At 52.4% G+C, this 19,812-nt stretch overlaps 1 protein-coding gene and 1 long non-coding RNA gene across 7 annotated transcripts in view; both read left to right on the top strand.

Annotated features, from left to right (window-relative positions):
• Positions 1-19,812, top strand: part of LOC133088603 (uncharacterized) — a 165,823-nt gene that overhangs the window by 90,285 nt on the left and 55,726 nt on the right. The window contains exons 5-6 of one of the 6 annotated variants that reach the window (XR_009700529.1): positions 13,162-13,359; positions 13,730-14,101. The exons of the other annotated variants lie outside the window; for them this stretch is intronic. This is a non-coding gene — a long non-coding RNA (uncharacterized LOC133088603). Of the gene's footprint in view, positions 1-13,161; positions 13,360-13,729; positions 14,102-19,812 lie in introns of those variants that run through there. 6 annotated transcript variants of the gene reach the window in all.
• Positions 14,891-15,488, top strand: LOC133088602 (protein BEX1-like). Its single transcript, XM_061186616.1, has one exon. The coding sequence runs from the start codon at positions 15,039-15,041 to the stop codon at positions 15,423-15,425; it is 387 nt and encodes a 128-aa protein (XP_061042599.1). The 5' UTR covers positions 14,891-15,038; the 3' UTR covers positions 15,426-15,488.

Raw genomic sequence — 19,812 nt, 5'->3', positions numbered from 1 at the left:
CGGGGAAATCGTGTTTTCAGATCTCAAGTATGAAAACATTGTGGGGTTAAACTCTCCCATCTACTCCCCCCCCACCGCCCCCAATCAGTTACCTCCCTATAAAACTTGTCTTGAGTCTGGCTGGGAGGGACGGGACAGTTGGTCAGGCCAGATGGCAGTTGGAAAAGGAAAAGGGGGTGAGTGAGTTGTCCTGGCAGGAACAACGCCAGAGACTCAGATTTCAGGATCTGCTCACTTATCCCCTGCTGTGTGACCTTGGGAAAGTCCATTTCCTTCTCTGGGCCCCAATCATCTCAATCAGAAAACGAGAATAATATCTAAAGAGACTTCCAGAGCTAAACATTTACGTATTCTAAATCCTTGCTTGCTGAGTCAGGAGTCCGGAAGGCCAAATGAGACACTGGAAGTGAACAAGGTGCTATAGAAAAATTCTTATTTTTTCTATGATGTTGGCAAACTTCTACTCATCCTTCAAGGCCCTGCCTAAATGTCCCTCCTCTGGGAAGGCTTCTCTAATCCCTAAGCAGTCTGTCAGTATGTCTTCTTTGCTCTAACAGTACCTCATCCTTGTGTCCTCTATTGAATTCCCACCTCACCAGCCTGTGGTGTCTCCATATCTCTGCCACCCAGAGCAGGCAGAGAGTTGGTGCTCAGGGAATGATTAGTGGATGCCAGACAGGGAGGAGCAGAGCTGGTGTGGCCTTTAGAGGTTATCCATCACCTGCCCTGCACTTTAAGGTAGGAGTTTCAGCCCAGAGTGGGGAGGGCACTGGCCCAGGTTTGTCCAGCAGCACCATCAGAATTCTAGGGAGGAAGAGGGGCTGCACAGGCTTTCTGGGACAGAGTCAGGTGGAACATTTCCTACAACTGTCACCTCCCCACCTGTTATGGACTGCATGTTTGTGTCCCCCCCCCCTCCACCGCCGATCATATGTTGAAACCCTAACCCCCAATGGGATGGTATCAGGCGTTGGGGCCTTTGGGAGATGATTTGGTCATGAGGGTGGAGCCCTCATGATGGGATTAGTGCTCTTCTAAGAGACACCAGGGAGCTGGCTTCCCCGCCCCACTCCCGCCATGTGAGGACACAGGGAGAAGGTCCTGTCTGCAAGCCAGGAAGAGGGTGCTCACAGAACCCGACCGGGCTGGCACCCTAATCTTGGATTTCCCAGCCTCCAGAACTGTGAGATACATTTCTGTTGTTTCAGCCACCCAGTCTATGGTAATTTGTTATAGCAGCCCAAACTGAGACACCACCCAAGAATGGGGGGGGGGGCAGAGGAGCCCTCCCCTAGGGGGCTAGAGTCCTCTGCACTCAGCTGGCTGATGGGGGCAGAGGCATGGAGGAGAGAGAGTGCAAGGTGGGTTTTCTGGCGCAGGCCTGAGGGATGGGAGGGTAGAAATTAGCACCCTTGTTTCAAAGACTCAGAGGTGCTGTCCACCTTGCCCAGGGTCACACAGCAAGTGGGTGGCAGAAACCCTGTGTCTTGGCTTAGAGCCTGTGCCTCCCAGCAGGAAGCAGCCCAGCCATCTCAGCCCTTCCCCCATCCCTCCGCAGCTGGGGGTCCCTTCAGGTGCTTTCCAGTCTCTACCATGTGTTAGAAGTCACCAGGGGCCTGGTTGTTGCTGTCAGATGGCAGCATCTGGAGGGTGAGGCCAGGTCTGTGCCTCTCTACATCTACCTCAGTGGACAGGTGGGGCCTGGTCTGGGCCTAGCACAGGGGACTGAGCAGGGCCAGGTTGGCTGAAATGGAGGGCTGGGAGAGGGGAGCAGAGGAAGGAAGGAGAGAGTGAGCAAGCAGGTGTGTGACCGCACGGGAGCATCTCCTGAATGAATGGAGGACCTTCCCATATAGTTGCCAGGAGAGCTCCTAAAAGAGTAGCCTGCCCCTACCATGCCCCTGCTGAACCCCTCCGGCGGCCTCCCATTGCAGGCAGAATAAAATCCCAGGTCCTTACCTCAGCCCAGCCACACTGGCTGGCTCTGACCCCTGGGCCGGTGCCCTCTGCACGCCCCCCCAGATGCTCTCTGTGTCCGAGGCTGACCTGTGTGCGGTCCATCAGTGCTTCCCTTGCATTCTGGCCTCCAGCTGGGTTTGGTCCCTGGGAGGCACCTGCAGGAGATCAGAGGGAGCGAGCAGAGCAGGGTCTGGGTGTTTATTCCTGAGGCTCTCTCCCTACAGGCTCTCTCCCTGGGCTGGCTGTGTCCCTGACCAAAGGCCATCCCTTGTCTCAGGGAGCTGCCTCTAAGTTCCAGCACCACTGCCCCTTCTTCCTTTTAGAGTGGTTAACAGTTCTGCCGCCCCTGGCTCCGGCTTCTGCTGTGTTCCTGTGTTTCCCCACATCCTCTCCTTTCACGGTAGCTCCTCTGCAAAGAAACCCTCCTTGAATCCCCGTGTTTTGAGTGTGCGACCTATTTCCTGTTGGGATGCTGACGGATGCGCCACCCGTCTCAGGGCCTCCATACTTGCTGTTCCCACTGCCAGGTATGCTCTTCCCCCGGGTTTTTACATGGGCAAGTACAGTACTTTTCTGACTGGTACCTCTCAGAGAAGCTTTCCCAGAGAGGGGCCTCCTCCAGCCAAAGGAGCCTTCTCACCCTGGTCAGTCTCAATCCCTTTTACCTGGAAGACTTTTCTTCATTGTGTTCACGGTGTTTGAAATGTTTGTCTGGATTCCTCCTCTAGAACGGAAGCTCGGAGAGAAGAGACTTTATCTGTCTTGTTTCCTTCTGTGTCCCTTGAACCTCGGATAGTGTCTGGCACATAGTAGGCACTTACTACAAATGTTTACTGAAGTTATAAATAAAATGGATTTCATGTTCAAATCAGTGAGTAGCATGAATGAATGAATGCATGGATTGGCAAGTAAATAATCTGAATTAATTTGAAGATGAATGAATTGGGCAAATGTGTAACGAATGAATGAATGTGTAGATGTGTGAGGGAAGGAAGGAAGGAGGAAGTGAATGACTCCAAGAATGAGCGAATGGGCTTGTTTGAAGAGTCAGTGAGGAAGCCGGTGTTTCTGTCCCCTTGGCGGCAGGAAAGTGGCATTTTGGAACCCAGGAGGTGAGGTGGGGTCCTTGGGGGTGTGTGTGTGTGTCTGTGTGTATGTGTGTGTGTCAGAGGCTGGAACAGCCAGTCCTGGGACTCTGTGGGGGGACGCGGGGTAGCACTGTGACAGACCCCACCCTCCTGATGGAGGTCAGCACAGATGCACCTCCTCTGCCCCCCAGGGTGGCGCCTGCAGGTTTTGATTTGGCGCCCTTGCTTCCCTGCCTCCAAGTGGCTCCTTTTCCCACCATGTCAGACTTCAGCATGTGACGTTATTTGGAGATAGGGTCTTTATGGGGGTAATTAAGTGAAAATGAAGTCTTTAGGGTGGGCCCTAATCCATCATGACTGACATTCTTATAAAAGGGGAAACTAGGAGGTAGACACCCATGTAGGGAGAATGCCATGTGAAGGTGAAGGCAGAGACTGGAGGATTGGCTTCTACAAGCCAAGGAATGTCCCAGGTTGTCAGCAGACCCCCAGAAACTAGGAGAGAGGCATGAACACCTTCTTGCTCACAGCCCTGAGAAGGAGCCAACCCTGACACCTTGATCTTGGACTTGTAGCCTCCAGAGGTGTGAGACAATAAATTTCTGTCACTTAAGCCTCCTCCTAGTTAGTGGTATTCTATTATGGCAGCCCGAGGAAGCTAACAAACCCTCTCTGGGCTGCAGGATTCTAGAGTTTTAGAGGTGATGACCTACTCTGTGCAGGCTTGGAGAGGCAGCACAGTGTGGTGGAAAGAGTGGGCCAGGGCTGGGGCCAGGCACTGAGCTCCAGTCCCACATCTGCCATTGACTTTTTGGGCTCAGTCTTCCTGCCTATGAATCAAGGGCATGGGACTCCAAGATTTGTGGGGTCCCTCCCAGCCTTGACTTTCCCTCCTTGAGGAGCGGTGAAGAGGAGGCCCAGTGAGGTCAGATGGCCCAACTGGGGTCTCCCAGCGTGTTAACAGGGAGTGGGCCTGGGAGCTCAGCCTTTGCCTCTCGCATGGTGATGGGTCCTTTGCCCTCAATACCTCTTAGCAGAGTCCACGGTGAGCCTGACCTTCTCCTCTGAGGCTCTCCTTCCAGACCCTGGGTGGCCTTGGTGTCGTGTGCACGCACGTGCACGTAGCGTGATGAGGCCCTAGCTGTTTGGAAAGGCAGCTTCCTGCAGGAGGGAGCAGTGAGTAGGGCCCCGCTGGTACCCTGTGAGTTCCAGCACTGCCTTCCCAGGCTGCCTGGATGGAAGGCCTGGGTGGCCCACAGCCCTTGATCCCACTGTGCAGAGCCACAATATGTCTTTGTCTGGCCAGGACTTCTGAGGACCATGGAGACTGATCACATGCCCCACCAATATTTTCTTGGGGTCCCTAGTGGGAGGCTCGGTGCCCCGGCTGTCTTTCTGACTTCCCTTCCTGTCTGCCTCCAATGTCTTCTGAGAGCCAGCCTCGGGACTCAGGCCACTCAGTGCCAAATGGACAGCAGCCTTCTAAAACCAACAATTTGCAGTTGTCAGATTGTTTCAGAGTGGTTCTCTCCCTCTTTGTCTTTCAGGGCTTGAAAGGCTGTATCCAAGAAAGGTCTCCAGTGAGGTGCTGCAAGGCTCTGCCCTCAGCTGGGGCTGCGTAGGCTACTCTCAGCCGTTAATTTCATGGAGGTGGAAGGGATAGTGGAGATGCTGGTTGACAGAACCAGATTTTACAGGTTCAGTGTTTGAAAACATGAGTTTGAAAAGTGACTGCCTGAGTGTACGGTGATGGGGTCTGTTTCAGAGTTCTTTGTATAAAAAGAATCTGGAGGTCATAGTGGTACCCAAGCTCAGTATAAGCTGACAATGCCAGAGCAAGGAAATATAATTGAGGCTGTATTAATGAAGGTATGGCTTTCTGAGCAAGGAGGTAACAAGTCTGTTTTTTCTGACTCATCTGACTTCCTGTTCATCAAACATGGGAATTCTGCCTATAAGCCTCCAGTGACAAGGAGTTCTCTCTCTCTTGAGGTGGCTCTGTCTGTTAGAAAGTTCTTTCTTATATTCTGTCTCCTCAGGATTTTATTCAGTAATATTTGTCAAGTACCTATTGGGTGCCATAATGTTTTTATCTCTGTTCTCTGACACTCATTAAGCCTATCTGCTCTCCTCTCCTCTGAAAGTCTTCTGCATTTTCCAGACATTAACCCCATCTTTCATGACTTCCCTTCTCTGGGGAAGACAGCCCTTCCTCCTTCATCAGTTTTTCCCAGGACATGGCTTTGAGAACCTTTCCTTCTTGGTTGTGACCCACTTTATCATTTGCTCATTAACCTTGATCTTGAACTCCATGTGGGGCCTGGTGAGACCATCACTCCCTTGTTCTGATGATGATACTCCTATTGATGCAACCAGAGATGGGAGGCCTGGTACTGTGCACCCTTAAGCCTCTTTGACCAGAGTTTGTGACCTTGGATGTTTCTTCAGCAATGGTTCACTCATTGTCTCCTGAAAGGACTTGCATTACGTCACACGGTGAGTTCGAGAGCTGAACTCCTGTTTCAGCCCCATCCTGGCCGCAGCCTTTCCTTTCCCTCCTCCTCCTTGCTGTTGCACCAGCACTGACACTTCCCCTAAACTCCCTGATCAGGGCTTTCCAATTTCAACCTATCTACACTGAGAAGGGTTAATTATTTGGAGTGCCCTACGGCCTAGCTTAGGAAGTCCCTTTCTTTCTCTAGGACTCAGTTTCCCCCGTGTGAAATGAGGAGATCAGTCCAGCTCCCTTCTACAGCCCCCTACAGCCCTGATATCTCACGTGCTGGTGCATGATGTGGGCACTTCCGCTCCCATGACCCGCCAGCAAGATCAAGGCTTTGGTGGCGCCACTCACATCACACACAGCGTAGGCAGTTCAGCTGAAGCCTCTTTCAGGAAGCCAACGGGGAGACAAGTCCTCCCCCAGTCACTTGTGGGTATCAGGGAGAGGCCCCCACCCACAGGGAGAACAGCCATTAGCATCCGTGTGGTCACCACTCGGAGGTACACAGATCAGGGCTAAGCAGAGTCAGGGAGATGTGTGCTTTTGTCGGTGAATCCCCTTGGTCTGGGAGCAAATCTCCATCTTGGCAGGAGGGACTCTTACTTGATGGGGCTGAGTTCTACGAGCGACTGTAAATTCTCAGTAAAACAGCCCCATTGGGCCTAATTTCAACCACTTAACCCAGAGGTTGCATTCTTGAAGTGTTCTGCCAAATGCATTCATCTCCTGGCCTGGGAGACCAGAGCTGCTGAGCACTCTTGCATGCAGCAGCTGCACTGCCACCAGCCTGTCTGTTCTCACCTGCCTGAGCCCAAGCTCGAGACTCAGGGTCCTCCAAGTCCCTTTTCTTCCCACTCCCACATGAGGGAGCCTTCCAGAGTGGCTTCTCCGCAAATGCAGGTCTGTGCTGGCCACTGCTGCTCCTGTCTGTTTGAGACCAAACAGCTGGGCAGCTCGGTGAAAACCTGGTCAGCTTTGGAAACCCTATCTGAATGCCTAATTCAGTGAGACGCAAAGTCAAGTTGGCCAAACGACAGCTGAAACGGGCAAGCAGAGCCCAAACGCCTGGTGAACTCAGTTAAATATGAGTCGCTGGGCCAAACAGTGCCAAACAAGCCATCAACGTGGCCCAGGAAATGGGTATCTTCAAAACAACTGGGTCAAACCTTAACAATGCATTGCCTCAGTTTGAATAACGACTCAACTTGGTCAAATAATAGGAAAGCAATTGTTCAACTTAGCCAAACAAGCAATCAGCTTGATCAAACAATTCACAAACAACCTGTCTTTAGAGTTAAACAAAGCCAAAACACCGAACCAACTCAACAACTAGCCATTAGGTCAGACAATGCCAGAACAACGGGTCAGCTGGGTCAGATGATAGCAACACACCCAGTCTGTTGTAAACAGCCAATCGACTGCCTCAAACAATGTCAAAATATTTGGGTTAATTCACTCAAACATCCAGTCAGTTCAATCAAACCCAGCCAGCTCAGTTAACGAATGCCAAAACACCCACCCAAATTAAATAGCCAGTCAAATGGGTCTAACCATGACGGAACAACTGGTCAACCTGGTGAAACCACCAATCACCACAGCCAAATAAGCAGTCAACCCGATCAAACTAAGCAAAAGCCACAGGTCACCCTGGTCACCAAGCCGTAACAAAACACCCACTCCGTTCTGTCAAACAACCTCTCAAGCAGGAGAGGCTGTGTCTAAACATTCAGTCAATTCTATGAAGAGCCAGTTGCCTCGATACCATGAAACCAAAACAACCACTTAACTTGGTTGAATTAATGACAGAGCCAAGTGCTTAGAGAGCACCTCTGCTCTGTCCAGCCTTCCCAGGCAGGCAACGCCAGAAGAGGTGGTCGACACAGCTAAGAGAACTGTTCACTTCTTTATACTTCACCGGAACACCCATCAGTTCAGTCTCAAACATCCAGAAAGAAATCAGACCTGTCACTCGACTGGATAAATAAACTCTCTAACTTGGAGATTGGGTTTCTTGGAGAGAATGGTCATGGGTGGAGGGGGAGAAGATCTGTGAGAGCTGTTTCTGTCCCTTCCCCCAGCCTGAGGTAGGGTGGGAAGATGACCCCTCCAGTGTCCCTCATTGCAGAGTATTTGGGATGGGGATACTTTTCTCCAGTGACCAGACTGTGAGGGGTGAGGCTGCTCAATACCTGTAGTGACCTAGTGGTAAGCCTACTGAACTCAATGTGTTGGGTTAGTTAATTCTCAGAGTAAGGCACTAGCCCCACAGCACGAGCCTGATTTCCAAGGCCCGAGGCCCTCACTGGAACTAGAACTCTCCTCAAGTGCAGGAGCTCTGGTCACCACCAGAGCACCATTGTTCAGAGCTTAATAATGACAGTGACCTTACTGAGCTTTTAGTGCATGCCAAGGACTGGGCTAAGAAGCCCTTTTCATACTTCATCACACGTTATCTTTCAAAACTCAATGAGGTCAGCACTATTATTACCCCCCTTTAACAGATGAAGTTTATGGGGGCTCACAGAGGTGAAGAGAGTTATCTAAGGTCACAGGGCTATTAAGTGGCAGGGCCAGGGATCGAAACCAGCTCTAACCTTAGGAGCCAGCTGTGCCTTCAAAATAATTATTGAAAGAAAGGATGAAGAAACGAATTGGCCTGAACTGCAGGGCCCTGGTGCAACGGTGCATAAGGAGCCTCTGTGTGTGCCTGGTTTGTGGTGGCTATAAGACAAGAGGTACTTCATTCTGGGGGAGACTCAGGTGTAGACAGGTTGGAAGCCTGAATTTCAGTAAAGCACACTCTCAGCTTAGATTCCACCCTGGTGCTAAGCCCTCTTGCCTAGGGATGCCAGACGGGCGTTACTCATTCCCCCAAAGGCCAGTGGGCTCTGAGGTACCTGGACCTACAGGCAGCCTCGAGGTCTGCCTTACAGGACCAGGGGACAGGCGACTTCCTGAGCTCTGCCCAATCCTCGCCACTAAAAGTCCCCTAGGCGCCTGCCTCCTGGACCGGCCGCGGGTCTGAGCCCCCGCTGACCGCAACAGAAGCCCTCCCTTCATTCAGGGAACCATTGGCGTTGACTCACTCCCCACATTCGGCACAGACCACTTGATGGAACGCTAACGCAAATCACCGGGGCAGGAAATGTCGTAAAGAGAAAAGTAATCTTCTGACGGAAAAATAAATTATCAGCCGTGTTCTGAAGGAAAAGAAACATTCTTAAATAATTTCTCTTGCTGTTGGTATTGGCTGGCAGTGTGGGCCAGCCAAGCAAATGGTAATTTCCAAATTAGATTATCCATTATGTCATATTAGTTTTATGTTAGAAAAACAAACAGGATCAGAGGAGAAGTGCCAAGGTTGGCGGGCCGTGCTCGCCACGTGACCGGCTGCATTTCCACTGCAGAATGTTTAATGATTCCGGGGGAGGTGGGAGAGCGATTATTCACACACAACGGGGCGGGCACAGGTTGGCTGCAAGGAGGGAAGGGACCTCTGTGAGTGCTGGTAGCAGCCCGGGGCGGGAGGCAGGGGGCACCGCACATCCTCCTCTCTCTGGGGATCTGGCCCATCCCTGAGGGGCTGGCCCAGAGCACTGGCTTCCCAGTAGGGCACCGTGGCCAGTCAGTGTTCATGGGAGCAGCAGGTGGCGGTGCCAACGTGGGGTCCCGACAGGGGAAGACCTGGTGGGGCCCTGTTGGTGTCCCCAATTCCCGAGGAGAACTGTCTGTGTCTCCCAGAGCGCAAAGCCAGGGGAAAGCTTAGGAGGCAGACTTTGGCTTGGAGTCATCCTGCCAGCTCACCTTTAAAGGGGCCTACTACGTGCCAGGTGACTTACCTGTACTCATTTTCTCCTCACGACAGTCCCACCAGAGACAGTGCAGGTAGAAATGGAGAGCCGGCGAGGTTAAGTTGCCCAGGTTAACTTGCCAGGGATTACATGACTGGGAAGTGGCAGAGCCTGCAGGGCCTGAAATCTTAACCACCAACCACTGGGTGATGCTTGGGCCCACAAGAAATGCAAGTCTCCCTGACGGGAGTGCCTGTGAGCGGTGGGGAGGGGAGGGGATGACAACTGCTGATCAGGAGGGCTCCTGCCGCCGCTGAAGCATCAAAGCCCTGACCTCTAAAACCCCTTTGTCCCTAAGACTGTAGCTCAGACTTCTCCAGTTGTTTGCGTGTGAATTTGGGCAAGTGTCTTTCACCAAACTGTGAGCTTCTCAAGGGCAGGGGTCTTGTTTGATTATCTCTGGATACTTTGTACTCAGCACAGAGCTTGGTACTGCTATCAGTGTTCACAGCACAGACAGGAAAAACAGGAAACCTAGATGGCTAGAAATGGAAAGGGGTCAGGGGCCGTAGCAGCCTGGGTCTGGGTTTCCGGACCTCTGCTGTCTGCCAGGCTGCCTCCCGGCCCGCGATAAGCATCACGCGTCAGTCACAGCACTCCTGCCCCTACAGTCCTTCTCAAGCAGTCACTAGCAGGCCATGAATGCTGGCACCGAAAGGAAGCCTATTTGCCACTCTTGAACTAGCCCACCTTCTAGTTTGCAATTGAGAACACGGAGAGCATAGGAAGGGAGAGGCAACACAGCCAGTCATGGACAGAGCAAGATCCGAGCCCGCCGTCCAGAGCACGCAATGAGGTTAAGAGACAAGACAGAATGGATTAATGAGCAAGTATCTGACAAGTAAGAGTGTGTGCCAGCTTCGACTGCATGGAGTCTGGATGAAGAGATAAAACAGAATCTGGGGACCAATCGGGCAGAAATGCAGGCTGGAAGTCCATCACCTTGGGCACTCTCATCCTCAAAATATTTTCCATCTTCCTCAGAACATCTGGGTTCTGCTTCCAACTCTTTCCTTTGGCAGCCTACATCCTGTCTCTGGACCTCAAATTTTCCATCTGTTACATGAGGGCAGGCGTGGTGCTCAAGCTCCCTAAGATGTAAAATCCTCTGGCTGTAATATTCCAGGGTTTTGTGCCCCCAGATTCAACTCAGATTCTCCCAAGACTCTACTGCTCCTTGGGTTGAGTCAGGCCACCAAGGGGGAGAGGGAGCATTCTGCATGATTCCTGCTTAACTTCTATACTGACCCCCCTGGTGGCCTGGAGGGTAACTGCAATTCCTGACTTGCTTCCTGTGTCCTCCTGGGGTACTCAGCTCCTGGGGATCATCTGATCTGAAAACACGTGTATTCACTCACCAAATACCCTTTGAGTCCCTCCTCTGGGCCAGGCCCCTTGCCGAGTACTAGGAACCCTATTTCTACCTGTGGAGGCACTCACAGTCCAGTGGAGGGGGTGTGTGTGGAAATGTATGGAGGCCCACCCCAAAGCAGCATGTGCTGTGACTGGGGTATGGACGTCCCATGGGAGTGCAAGGGAACCTTCCTGGTAAGTCTTCCTGGAAAGAGGGATGTCTGAGCCTAATCCTGAAGGATGAGGCAGACTTTGGCAAGAAGGGCAGGGGAAGGGGTACGTGCTCCTGGTAGAGGGAACAGCACAAGCAAAGGCCCAATTGTAGGAGGCAGAGTGAGTCTCAGGTCGAGAACAGGGTGGTGTTATGGACTGGAGACGGGCCCTGTGGGCGTGAGCTGCAGGGGAGGTGAGCAGGGACAAGCATTCTTTTGCTCAAAAGTATTTATTGACTATCTACTGAACACCAGGCTAAATTGTGAAAGGCCTTGAATGACATTCCCAAATCCCAAATTTCCCTTCCTGGGCCCTGGCCTGTGTGCCCCTAACATTTATGATAAGAATTTGTTTCTAAATTTAGTTAATTATGTTTGGTTTCCTCCGTCTCCCCTTGGGGATAGCTGCACTAGAAGAGTTGGGACAGGAAACTGGCCTCAGCACTGGGACTAGCACCAGGGACAGTGCAGTCCAGGACAGGTGAAATCACAAGGGTGGGAGCCAAGGACATGTCCTGGCCAGCTGGCCTCTCCGCCTGGCCTTTGCTCTCTCTCCTTGGCTGCCTGTGTCTTCCTAAGGGCACGAGGTCCAGCAGCCTCACTCTGCCCAGAGCTACCCTCTTCACCAGTCTCTGAGGTTGGTCCCACGTCTGGACATGTTTGCTCCTGAGGGGAAGGCGTTTGTAGGTTTGGAGCCAGGGCTGTTCTCAGGCGTGCCTGGGGTGGGGAGCACTCTGGGCTGGCTGAGTGCAGAGGCTGGAGTGGAGTGGCTGAAGGGGCCGGAGGGCAGAGAGGACCCTTGGGGCAAGAGCTTTGTGAAGGAAAGTCCCAGAACAGGAAGGAGGTGGTGTCTCAGCCAAGAGGCAGAGCCCTATGAGTGCAGGGCGAGTGCAGGGCCCGGACCATGGGAGAAGCGGTCCTGGTGGAAGGGAAGCAAGAGGGAGTCCTCATTAACTGCCTGATTCCAGTGGGCCGGAGCTTTGCTCACATTGCCTCATGGAACACTCCAATTACCTTGTGAGGGAGGGTCATGCCCGCATGTTGGGGTTGGGTTTGATAATAGTGGCACAAGCCACTATTAAGAGAGCTTAAGCAAGTTCCCCGAGGTCACACAGTCAGAAAGTGGCACCGTTGGGATCCGAACTCAGTCTGTCTGACTCCCCAGTCACCTCTCTTTGCAGTATGCCACTGTGACTCTTTGCGTTTCTTGCTTCCCTCCTTTCCTAGGTGCGGTGAACCACATCCCTCCCTATCTTCACGTGCTGTTCTTCCATCTGGAACATCATCTCTTCTGTCCTTATTCCTTACCTGGTGATATTCTCATTTTTTTCAGGTCTGGGTCCTATGTGAAAGTTTCTTTGATCCTTCCAGGTAGATTTTATTTTATTTTGTCTATCCATCCGTCATCCATCCATCCTCCACCATCCATCCCTTTATCTCTTGACTTGTTCCAGAAGGATTTCTGGCCTTCTGGGTAGAGTTAGTGGCTGCCTCCTTTGTGATTCCACGGCACTTCGTCCAACAGGTGAGCACCACCACACTTGACTGCATGTGTTTGTTCATGTGTCTGTTGGTCCACCAGCCTGGGAGCTCCCTGGGGGCAAGAGTGGTCTCTTTCTTTCTGTTCTTGGCGTTGCCCAGCAGGTTCTGCTTCCTGCCCACATCATCCTGACTCTTCTTTTGCACAAAATTTGGTCTGTTCCTCAAAGAGAGAAATTTCAATGTCCGGAACGACTTTGCGTTGAAATTAAGAGGTTTTTGGTTTTGTTTTTGTCTTTTTGGTGTCAAGAGAGACACTTCCAAAAAGCTGCTGTGAGATGGGAGAACTGAACTGGAGGTACTGCTAAGAAGTGGTTTCATTTGCTTTTCCCAGGACCAGGGGATGATGCTGGAACTGTAGAGAATTCTGGACATTTTAGGGACCCTACACTCTCCTTAGCAGCCTGGGTTGGGTACATCTTTGCTCAAAACTAGTGGCTCATGGAGGGATGCTTGGGCATCAGCCAGTTCTGGATGGGGATGGACTGAACATCAGTCAGTTTTTTTTCTCAGTTATGTTGTGGTAACAGACACACTATAGCATGCCCCAAATAGGGGTTCTACAATAACAAGTTTATTTTTCGCCCACATTATATTTTGTCTGTGGTGGCTGTGGGTTGACTGTGGCTCTGTTCCATGCATCCTTTTTATTCCAGGATCCTTGTGAAGGAGCTGTCCCTACTTGGGACATGACACACTCAGTACAGAGAGAAAAAAGAGAAAGGGCCGAACCACGCAATAGCTCTTCACTCACATTCCATTGGCCAAAGCAGGACAACAGCTGAGTCTAATGTAAACTCTTCCCATGGGAGGCACTGGAAGCCAATCAGGAGCAAGAACACAACCTATTGCAGGTCAGAACCATCCTGGGGACTCAAGCCAGCTCCCTTCCAGGGAGCTGTCTTATTTCAGAGTCCAAGTCTAAAAGTCACCTCCTCTAAGAAGCCCCCCGGGATTGACCCTCCGAGTCAGGATTAGTGCTCTTCCTCTGTGCCCCCATGCCCTTTTGCTTTTCTCATTCCATACCAATCATGCTGTGTGTGATGTCTGTTAATGTGTGTGAATCTCCAGGCAGCAGCCGGCTCCTGAGAGTTGATAGCATGCATCTCTTCCCAGCTCCATGGTCAGGGACATCATGTGGGCAACTTGAACTTGGCCAGGTTGGAGTATTTACATCACAGAAAGTAATAAATGCTACAAATAAGGACTATTTTCCTCCCGCAGAGGCAGCAAACACTTGCCATCAGTCACTGCCCTGGAGTACGGACATCGTGAGGGCCAGGTGTGCCGTGCTCACCTCTGCCTTCCTATAGGGTCTGGCGGGGCATCGGCTCTTCCACAAAGGATGACTGACGGCCTGAGTGAGTGGGGGAATGAATGGGTGCATGTTTGGGTAATGGGATAGAGCAGTGAATGAATGTATGTCTGGCTGGATTGGAGTTCCCGTCTGTGTCTCTCTGCTCTTCCCCCGGGATCTCCTCCTCCTCCCTGTGCTCATTGCCCCAGGGGAGGTATGTGACAGGCAGAACACAGAAGGCCTGCAAGCCTTCCTGGCCTTTGTTCTCCAAGTCTCTGAGCTTGTGGAATTGAGAGAGTTTACAGACGAAGTAAAGGGGAGAAGAGGGATCAACAGAGTATCTTGAAGAAACATAAAGGGGAGTCGAGGAGAAGCACAGCCAGGCCTGTAGGTCCTAAGTGGCTTTGCTGGGAGGTGATAAGAGCCTCAGGAGGAAGGGCTGTGGGGTGCAGCCAGGACACAGTGCCCTGGAGGTGGCAGAGGGTGGCCAGACATGCAGGGTCATGTCGGGGTGGGGGGGGGCTCAGATACAATCAGTGTGGGCCGATGCCCTGCCCCCACCCCGCAGCTTGACATCATGTAATCCCCGAAACGTGGACTGACCCCAGAAACATGGGGTAAGAAATTAGGTTATAGGAAACAAAGAAAGTGACGTTTCTTGCCCCCTTTACTCCCATGCTGGTTCCGGAGATTGACACCTGAGGTTTATACTTGCCACTCACGAATGATTTAGATCAGAGGTGGGCAAGTGCTTTGTGTAGAGGGCCATATAGTAAATAATCTCAGCTCTGCCGGCCATACAGTCTCCTTCACAACTGTTTAACTCTGCCATTGCAGGGAGAAAGCAAGCACAGACATACATAAATGAACAATGTGCTGTGTTCCACTAAAACTTCATTTATGGACACAAATTTGAATTTCATATAATTTTCATGTGTCTTAAAATAGTCTTCTTTTGATTTTTTTCCCGACCATTAAAAAATGTAGAAGAGGGCGCACGTGACCGCCCCGCGCCAACTCGCGCGTGCCCGCTCTAGTGTTAGACCCGGCTGTTGGCTGTCGCTCGCTCCCTTCTCGGTCCCTGCTCCCGGTGGCCCTGAGGGAGTGCGGGCCGGGGTCGGGCCCCCAAGAGTACGAGGTGCGGGGGCAGCAGGTCTGCGAGTGGAAGTGTCGCGGCGGCGCACTTGCAGCAAGAACCGGGAGGAGCAGGAGACAGCGAGGATAGGCCCAGGAGCAATGGCGTCCAAAGAGGAACAAGCAGTAAAAAATCTCTACATGGAAAATGCCAACCAGGAGAATGAAAACAAGGATGAAAAGGAGCAAGATGCTAATAAAGGAGAGCCTTTCGCCCTCCCTTTGGAAGCTGGTGAATATTGTGTACCTAGAGGAAATCGTAGGAGGTTCCGTGTTAGGCAGCCCCTCCTGCAGTATAGATGGGACATGACTCAGAGGCTTGAAGAGCCACAGGCAAGGATGAGAGAAGAGAATATGGAAAGGGTTGGGGAGGAGGTGAGGCGGCTGATGGAAAAGCTGAGGGAAAAGCAGTTGAGTCATAGTCTGCAGGCAGTTAGCACTGACCCCCCTCACCGTGACCATCATGATGAGTTTTGCCTTATGCCTTGAATCCTGATGTTTTCCCTGAAGTTAGTAGGAAGACACACCTGCTTCCTAAACTTACATGTTTGTGACGTACCTTTGTTGTAAACCTTTTGGTGTTACTTGTTTCTTGTGGGTCTCCTGTTACCAGCTTCTAATTGAATGTTGTGTTTCTGACCCAATCTGTAAGTTTCTGTCAGCAGGAGAGTTTTACCTATTGCATGGAGAGATGTTCTTTATATACTGTGAAGTTAATAAAGCAGTTTAAAAAAGCAAAAAAAAAAGTAAAAGACAATCTCCACTCACAGGCGGTGCCGGATTTGGCCCGTGGGCTGTAGCGTGCTGACTCTGACCCAGGTGACTGGGTGTGGGGAAGAGCTAGTCCATCAGCAAGTCAGTAGGGTAAACACACCTGGGCAGGGGGGCAGAAAGCACACTTGCCTGGGGGGACACAGCATGAACCTGTCTGGAGGGGGGACGCCCCTTCCTCTCTCCCTCTGCACGCCCCTCCCCTCAGCCCTGCTCTGGCTCCCCGGGCCCTTGTGCATTCTGCAGTTGTCCATGGCGCTTGCCTGCATGAAGCTGGGCCCTCCGTGGGCGGGTGGCCGGGCAGCTGGACTCAGCACGGCGGGCGGGCAGGCCGTGTTCAGTCTCCGGGAAATGAGTGTGGACACGGCTTGGGCCCCGTGGGGCGGCCCACCCTGGTCTGCCCAGATCAGGTTCCCGGCGGCGTCTGAGCACTGTAAACACGGCGGCTGGACAGGCCACCTCTCCTGAGGCCCACTGAAGGCGGCCCTGCCCAGGGGGAAAGCAGGATTGGGGCTGACAATTTGACATAAACCACGGGGCAGTGTCCGGCGGCTGGGGAAGCCTCGAGACCCCCTCCCCAAGGCTCCCACGCTCGCTCTCGAGGCAGCTGCTCCCAATTACCTTCTCCTGTGGAGCCAGGGGTCTTTGGAATGGGGAGGCTCCCAAGAGATCCCCTAGCTACCCCTCCTGGTAGAGGTAGGGAAACTGAGGCCCAGAGAGGAGCAGACACTTGCTTAAGGCCAGGCAGGGGCTAGAGGCTTGGTCACTAGCTTCCCAAGACAGGGCTCTGGATCCCTCTCAGGGTGATCTAGAGAAGAAAGTCTCCTGGGGGGCACCTGGGACCCTGTCCCTTAGCCTTCAGCTGCCCCCTGAGGGGAGGGAGGTTCCTTTGGACCCATCCAGAGCACTGGAGTGGGAGTCGGGGACCTGATCATCAAGCCCAGCACTGACCCCTGAGGTTTAGAATGCTCACTTACAGCTGAGGAGACAGACTAGGAGTGGTGAAATGACTTGCCCAAGGTCACCCAGCTAGTCAAAGGGAGAACCACAGTTCAAACCCTGGCCTGTCAGATTTCTAAGTCTGTGCTCTTCATCGAGACACCTTGTTTCAGTCCCAGCCCTGGACTTGTGGGGCCCCAGGCAGGTCCATGCCCCCTGGGCCGCTGTGGGTGGTCTCCAAGGGCTCTCCAAACTCTTGGGATGCTGAGTTTGCTGCCCATCTGAGGATACCTCTGCTGTGGCTGAGCTGGTGGTCTGGATGCGCTTATGCAAACCCCCAGCACTCACCTAGTCCCCCTGACGTCCTCCTGCCCAGGACCAGGTAGACTGAAGCAGGGCAGGTCTCAGCTCCCTTTCCCGTCTTGCCCCAGGTCCAGCGACTGCCAAGGCACCTCTGTCACACACAGGCAAAGCAGACACATGGGCAGGTGTGCTCCATGCATTTACATGCATAGGGGACTGGACATGGGGAGTACAGGTGATGAACACCTACTGTGTGTCAGGCTGGTAAATGCTTAACCCATGACGTTTCTCGTGCATCTTGTAGCCGGGCAGCTGTTCCCATGGGAGCCCACCCATGGTAGATGCAGGCACGCGCACGCTGACCTGAGTGTGCGATCAGGTGCACGGACACTCGCACGCGCCAACACTCGTAGCCGCTTGACGTGCACACCAGCTCTTGTGTCCAGGTATGAGGACACACCTCCCAGACGTGCATCCTCTCTCATACTTTTCCACGGGCAGCTCTGGCCGGCGTGCCACCACCTGGACTTGGGATTAACAGTCTTCTCTGGGGTCTTTCACCCTCTTGTTCTTGACATATTTCAAAGTTCTATTCAGAGTTAGATCTGAGGGTGGGGAGCTGGGAGCCCTGAGAGTGGAAAAACAGGCGATTTGGAAAATTCCTGTCATTTTTGGGCTCCGTTCAAAAACACCCATGGGAGCCACAGTGGTGTCTGCCGACCTCCAGCCTTGGGCTGGCCCACTGCCGTGGGGCAGGCCTGCTGCCTCCCCTGGCCTGGCCCAGCCTGTTCTCTGACACCAAGCCCACCACAGTCTGGTTGCCTCTCCCCCATTGAGGGGTCCTGCTGGAGAGCCCCGTGCACGCTCAGCTCACTCCTTCCTGGACCAGGCCACCCCAGCTGTGCATGCCCTACTGTAGGCTGACGATAACAGCAGTGGACGCCGAGTACAAGCTGACTGCTCTAAGTGTTTAACACATATTACTTTATTTTCACAACAAACCTATGCAGTATGAGCTACGGCTATATCCATCTTACTGACAAAAATACTGAGGCACAGAGAGATTAAGCAACTGGCCCTGAGTCACACAGCCAGAAAGTGGAAGAGCCAGGATTCACATTCCAGTGATCTGGCTCCAGAGTCACCGTCTTATTCACTCCACTGTGCTGCCTCTTGGGACACAAGGCAGGTTAACCTGGAGAGGTGCCAGGACCTCAGAACCTTAGGTAGGGCCAGGAGGAGAGGACTTGTACCTTTCATGGGTCTACTGTGTGCCAGGCCCTGTGCTGGGAGTGCCCACTGGCCTCCCTGGCACCAGATTCCACCCCACAAGCTATCCTTGACACTGCAGTTGGAGGATCCTTCCTAAAGCACAAATGGGCCCTGCAGGCTCAGCCCTTCTGGATGGTGCGGTCTCCTTCAGGGTCCTGAAGGGTTCCCGTGGGCAGGGCTGCGAGTGAGAACGCCGTGCTGACAGCCCTCTGAGGTCCTGCAATGGCCGTGGCAGCAGCCCCAGGAGCAGACGCATCTTTGTCTCCAACCCTGCCTGCCTGCCCTCCCGCCTGCCATCCACATGGTGGAAATGCCGAGGAACAAGGGCCTTCCTGTCTTCCCCTCTTTCCCCCTTTTCTAAAAATAAGCTGGAACCTTCCCCTCATCTGCCCCCAATTTTCTCCTGCTTGACCCCAACGACCCTACACCCTCAGATGAGGCCACATGTGTGCCCACTGCTGGACAGATGGGCCGACCCCGCGGTGCAGATGGTGGGAGCGGGGAGCCCGCCCTGGCCTCTGCCCCAGCCCAGTTGGCCCCTCCAGCTATGCCCAGAACAAAGCACTGAGCCAGCCCCTGGTCTGCGGGTGGAGTAAGGGAGAACTAGTTTATAACAGGAAGCTCCACCCGGGTTTTATGAGCTGTCATGATAATAATCATCATCACCCACATTTGTATACATTAAGCACTTTCACAACCGTTATCTCCTTTAGTGCATGCAACAAGTCCTTGAGATTGGTATTATTGTTAATACTTAGATTGAACAGATGAGGAAACCAGAGAGGTTAATTTACTTCCCTAAGGTTCCACAGCTGGGAAAGAGCAGGGCCGGGATCCAAGTCCAGATCCTCAGATGTAAAATTCTGCCCCTTGACACTCTCCCTCCTGCTTGCTGACGTCTGTACCAGGCAGTAGTTCTGGTGCTTTGTGCCCAAGGATCTTCATGTTTTTCTTTTAGCTGTTATTTATTGAGGGTCTTTGTGTGTGCTGGGCATTGTGTTTGGAACTGCACCATAACTGGGGAGGAAGGAATCTTTCTAAAAAAATTTTTATTGATGACACCCGTTATTTTATAGAATGCCCACACTAACCCCATGATACAGGTCACACCATCACTATTTTAAAATGATGGAAATTGAAGCACAGAGAGGGAAATAAAAACCCAAGACCACACAGCTAGTAAGTGGCAGAGCCAAGGGTTCAAGCCTGAGAATGCAATCTCTAAAGCCCTTGCTTTTAACCACCGTGCTCTACAGTGTGAGGAAGGAATGATTGAACTTATTTTGAGGAGGAGACTGAGAGATGTAACTCAGCTTGCCAAAGCCATTCTGCAGTAAGAGCTGGCATCGGGGTTTGGATTGAAGGCTGCCTGACCCCAAAGTTTTTCTTCCGCAAAACAGTTCACAGTAGTTGGTATCACGTGCTTCATTTTAATTAATTAATTCGACAGCATCTTCCGAGTGTCTGCTCTGTGCCAAGCACAGAGATACAGGGGTGAACAAGACACACAGGTCCTGCCCTCGTTGGCTTCTTGATCTAGCAGGAAATAGACGTGAAAATGGCAATTGTGGCGCAGGGTGATAAACCATTA

The sequence above is a fragment of the Eubalaena glacialis genome, chromosome 3 (genome assembly GCF_028564815.1).
Source record: "Eubalaena glacialis isolate mEubGla1 chromosome 3, mEubGla1.1.hap2.+ XY, whole genome shotgun sequence".
NCBI classification, from domain to species: Eukaryota; Metazoa; Chordata; class Mammalia; order Artiodactyla; family Balaenidae; genus Eubalaena; species Eubalaena glacialis.
The sequence above is the reverse complement of the archived record's forward strand: the minus strand, read 5'-3'. Positions and strand labels throughout refer to the sequence as shown.

Excerpts from the sequence above, each read along its gene's own strand:
- LOC133088602 (XM_061186616.1), top strand. The coding sequence starts at position 15,039 with ATGGCGTCCAAAGAGGAACAAGCAGTAAAAAATCTCTACATGGAAAAT.